Source organism: Trachurus japonicus, chromosome 18 (genome assembly GCF_045865225.1).
Source record: "Trachurus japonicus isolate A0001 chromosome 18, Traja_1.0".
In the NCBI taxonomy this organism is placed as follows: domain Eukaryota; kingdom Metazoa; phylum Chordata; class Actinopteri; order Carangiformes; family Carangidae; genus Trachurus; species Trachurus japonicus.
Genome location: NC_140924.1, coordinates 18,641,309 through 18,646,315, shown reverse-complemented (window position 1 = coordinate 18,646,315; position 5,007 = coordinate 18,641,309). Strand labels below are relative to the sequence as shown.

Here is a 5,007-nt window from a genome sequence, read left to right as displayed (position 1 = left end):
TTGAATAAAAAGATAGAATGCAATCATGGTCTCCTGATGTGTTTATTAGAAATATTGATCCAGATCTCTCACATTCTCTTATATTAAAAAAAGGCATTAAATAACGAAAAGAAAAGCAAAATATAGGTGATATTGATCCAGACTTAAATGTATATAAATAATTATGTGATAATGTCAAGAAATAACAATTAATTCTATCATAATGTATAGAAGTAGCCTAGAAATAACAAATAATTACGTGATAATGTCGAGAAATAGCCAAGAAATAACAAGTGATTGCGCCATAATGTCTAGAAATAGCCTAGAAACAATGTCATAGTAATGCCGAGAAATATAGCAAAGAAATAACAATTGATTGCGTAGAAATTGCCCAGAAATAATTGACTATAATTGACAATTGCAAGGACTCGGTGGAGAAAACCAAAATCCAAAATCAGTGTTTTTAGTCCCTGAATTCATGAAACAACTTCATCTTCTGCCTCCAACTCTCTCACTCTCTTCATTTTTCTCCTGCTCCCTCTCTCTCTCTCTCTTTCTTTAAGGAGATTACAGCCTTTCATCTCTCTTACAAAATCACCAGCCTTCAATTAAATCCTTATCTCTCTCCTCCTCCTCCTGCACCTCGCTGCTCGCTCCAGTCTATCGCTCTCCCCTGCAGCTCAGTGCAAGTGCTCCTCACTACTGTCTCTCTTTTTTTCTTTTCTTTTTTTTACAGGTGTGTTTGTCCTGTTTGAAAGGAGGAGGAGGAGGAGGGGTTCACTACTATTTAAGACCATTGATGTCTTGCCCACTTGAGCCAAAGGTCAGCCATGTTGCCATGAAGACAGCAGGTGTAAGCGTGGCTCCGCTGAGAGCCCAGGTGGGGCTTTGTGTCGTGGTCGTCCTGCTGCTGAATGGTGAGTAGAGTAACAGGAGATGTTGTTCTTGTTCTTGTTGTTGTTGTTGTGTACTTTTTTCTGTGGCTTTTTTTGTTGTGTTGTGTTGCACTGAGTCCATGGTCGGTCGTCCACGGCTGCAAGTGTTAACAAAGTTGTGACAGTCAAAGACTTAGCAGGTCAGCGAGTATCCGTGTGAGTGAACTATTTTGGTGTACGGGTTTCGTGCGATCTTCCCAGGGTCGACTGGGTTAGTCTGTTACACCGCGGTGGAATCACTGGACTTAGGCTGCCTCCTGCGGTGGGATTGTCCCTATGCCAGTCCTAATACCACCTACACCGTGCAGACAAAGACACAGGGGTAAGTCTTAGTGTGTGTGTGTGTACAGTATGTGTGTGACAGAGAGAGAGAGAGAGGGGGGGGGACGTTTCTACAACTTCACACACTGTGTTTGCTGCTATAATTGTCTATTTCATTCCACAAAGTGGTGTTTTTCTATTATTTTTTTTCACTCACACATTTATGTCTGTTTTTTCAGTATAGGGTCTGTGTATATAGTATTTATTATATCTTTTATTATTCATTGTGTATATAATATACATATAATGGGTTTTATTGTACAGGACCAGTAACATTTATCTGTGCTGTTACACTGGGCATTTAAATATATACCACTGTGGATCGTGTGCTGATTAGGCGACAAAATACAGTGTTTATATCTATTTCTAAAGAATGTGATCTTCAATTTAGAGGGAATATGAATATGATTTATGATTTTACAACAATGCTACAGATAGAAATGACACAGCTCTACTGTGTAAACAATATTACTACAATGTAACTTTTATTGTGAAAGGCAAACCTATAAAAATAAATCACAGGCTGTTTGGTCTGTACACTGTTTATGATACATATGGTATTTATACAGTATATATATAAATATAGTTTTTAATGCCCTTTCAGAGTGAAAGAGTGAAAAAATGACCAAGGTATTAACTTAACTCACTCTTGTGCACACAGTTTGTGTTTGGAAATGTACAAGTATTGATTATAGATTCATAGAAGTTATCACTTGTCACTAAAGACAAAATGTTCAGCAGGACAATGAGGAAGTGAAAACTACATGATATGACTCTGTGTGTGTGTGTGTGTGTTGAAGGGACCCCTGGCAGGACGTGCCGTGGTGCGTTTGGGTGTCGTCCCGTAGCTGCGACGTCTCTCAGGCTTTCTCAGACTACGAGCTCTACAACATGATCCGTCTGGGCGTCCACCTCAGCCCCAGCTCCACCGTCTGGATGAAACCACGCAAGTTCGACTACAGCGACCTCAGTCAGTGCCGTGGAAGAGCTGCCTGCTTTTCTTTTTGTGTCATTAAAAATACTTATAGAAATATAGCAAAAAAATAACAATTGATTGCATTGAAATAATTGATTGTAATTGACAATTACAAGGACTCGGTGGAGAAAACCAAAATCCAATATCAGTGTTTTTGGTTCATTAATGAGCTCTAGTTGGATCAGGATTAAGGTCCCAGTCGGAGGAGCAAGAAAAACTAACCCTGAATTCATGAAACAACTTCATCTTCTGCCTCCAACTCTCTCTGTCTCTTTATTTTTCATTAAAAATACTTATCGATGATGGACCTCACAGTCACGTTCAGCTCCTCCTGTCTCCTCAGCCTTCAGCCCCCCCTCTGTCTCCGTCTCTGTGGAGGACGAGCATCTGCTGGTGAAGGTGCAGTTCCCCTGCGCGGCCAACAGGAGGTGCTCCATGGAGAGGTGCTGCACCATCTCTGAACTGATTGACCCCTGGACGACAGTGACCGTGTACAACCAGCTCAATCACTCAGAGCACCAGGTCGAACACGCTCCATCTTCACCTGGGAACAAATGTTGTGTCATTTGTCTCTTTGATAATAATGATAAGAAGAATAACTGGTGTTTTTGTGTGTCGTTGCTGCAGAGCCGTACAGTCTGGACCCAGGAGGTCGTCTCCTTTGTGGAGTTTCCTGGTTTGTCTCCGGGTCAGAACTACTGCACTGTGGCCAATTTCTCCTTCCCGACCTTCTCCATGGCCGCCTCGCCAAAGTCTGTCCCTCTGTGTGTCCAGATCGTCTCTAAATCAGGTGTGTCTCAATTAACTCACAATGTGACTTTAAGCTTTTATTTTAAGGGCTTTTCAAAATAAAAGGGTCAATTAAACCAATCAGGGTTAATTGGTCATGGTCCAGATCAGACAACGTTTTAGGAAAAGGCCTCGTCTCTGTCTGTCCCAGACCTAATCCCTGGTGTTACACCGGAGTCCAAGTGAGATCCCCCGCTGGCGTCTTGGCTTGGCTCATTCTGCAGCCTCACCACCGCCGCCGCTCTGACATTGATCAGTGTTGTTTGTACCTCGTGTTAAACTTTGTGTTACTTCTCCACAGGGCTGCTGCCTGTTCTGGGTTTGGGAGTCGTGTTGGTTTCTCTGCTCGTCGTCCCACTTCTCGTTGTGTTTCTGAAAAAACCAGGACAAGCTGCACCGGCCGCTGAGAGTCAACCCAAGACTCCAGTATGATTTATTCCCTCTTTCTCTTTATCTAACACTTTTCTACAGGAGATGTTTCCAGGTGAAGGAACTCTAGTCTTTTTTGTTTTTTGTTTTGTTTCGTTAAGGCGTCTCTTCATGATCCGGTCTCTTTGGTCCCTCTGGCCCTGGTCCCAGTCGACCCTTGTGACATCCACCTGGAGCTTCACGATGACCACGTCTCCGTCGAGTCGACCTCCAGCCTCAACTCCAACTCCAACCAGGACGAGACCTCGGCCTTGGAAAACGCCTGCGACTCTCTCCATCACGACTCCAGCTCTGGGGCGGTGTACTGGGACAGCGGGGGGACGGAGATGGAGATGGAGCTGGAGCGAGCTCGGGACTCTGGCATCAGCATCCCGCATGTGTCTCACTCTTCAGAGGAGACAGGTGCAACGAACGGAGACTGATGCATAAAAACTAAAAGAGAGTAATCTCCATCACCAGGGGTGGCGCTCTGCAGAGGTAGGTGTCAGGGTCCGTGTCAGAGATCCCTAAATGTATTTTTTGCATGTTTTCTGGATTTGAAGCACAATTGTGTCTTGCGTATGTCTTTCTTGAAGGGATAGTTCAACATTTTGGCAAATTGGCCCAGCAGTAGGTTCATCACCTTTAATTGTCGGTGCAAGCTGTTTTTAGAACGGCGGAGCAGAGCCGCGAGCTGCTCAGAGCTACACTACGGAGGCTCATGGGATTTCTTGGTTTCCCTCATCAAACTCATCAAATACACAATCCAACAACTCCAAAACGCTCTCGTAGAAAAGTTGTGACCTGCACATTCACCACGCTATGAGATAATAAGGGGACATTACGAGACGGAGTTGTTTTCGAGGTAAATACAGAGACTGCTTGCCGAAAAACTGTCCCCGAAGGCAACGTGCATCAGCGGTTTTGCATGAATTTCCCTCTAAAACAACTCTGTCTCGTAACGTTCTGTTATTATCTCATAGCGCGGTGAATGTGCAGGTCACAACTTGTCCACCAGAGCGTTTTGGAGTTGTTGGATTGCCAAAATGTTGAACTATCCGTTTAAAGTGCAGTGTGAGTTGAGCCCTCAGATGTTAAAAAAAAAAAAAAAAAAAAGTCTGCCTTACATTTTATGTGTGTTTGTAGCAACTGGTGAGAAAATTTCATCATAAACCAAAAACATTTCATCTAAAAGTCTCTTGAACTTAATGTGATAAATTCAACATTTGTGGCTTTTGGGGTTGGACAAAATACAGTGCCGTGAACAAGTATTTGCCCCCTTCCTGATTTTCTTTCTTTTTTTGGATATTTGTCGCACTTATGTTTGACAAAGAGGACCCAAGCAAATATAAAATGCAATTTTTAAATGATGATTAATTTATTAAGGAAAAAAAAACTATCAAAACCAGAAAGTGTCACTGCTGCTGGAGTCCCAAAGCTTGAGAAATGTCGTTGTAACACTTTCCAGACCTACAGATGTCAATTATTTTCTTGGATTTTCTTTAGATCACAGTATCATGTGTTGCTTTTTGAGATCTTTCAGCCTACTGCACTTCACTTCACTCAAACAGAAGTGATTTCTTGATTCAACGGGCCTGG

General features: G+C 42.8%; 1 protein-coding gene across 1 annotated transcript; it reads left to right on the top strand.

The window, feature by feature from the left end:
- Positions 1 to 777: 777 nt before the first annotated feature.
- LOC146969160 (uncharacterized) lies at positions 778 to 3,851 on the top strand. Its single transcript, XM_085759598.1, has 7 exons — positions 778 to 896; positions 1,116 to 1,236; positions 2,036 to 2,205; positions 2,555 to 2,733; positions 2,839 to 3,001; positions 3,302 to 3,426; positions 3,531 to 3,851. The coding sequence occupies exons 1-7, from the start codon at positions 779 to 781 to the stop codon at positions 3,849 to 3,851; spliced, it is 1,197 nt and encodes a 398-aa protein (XP_085615724.1). The 5' UTR covers position 778.
- Positions 3,852 to 5,007: the final 1,156 nt, after the last annotated feature.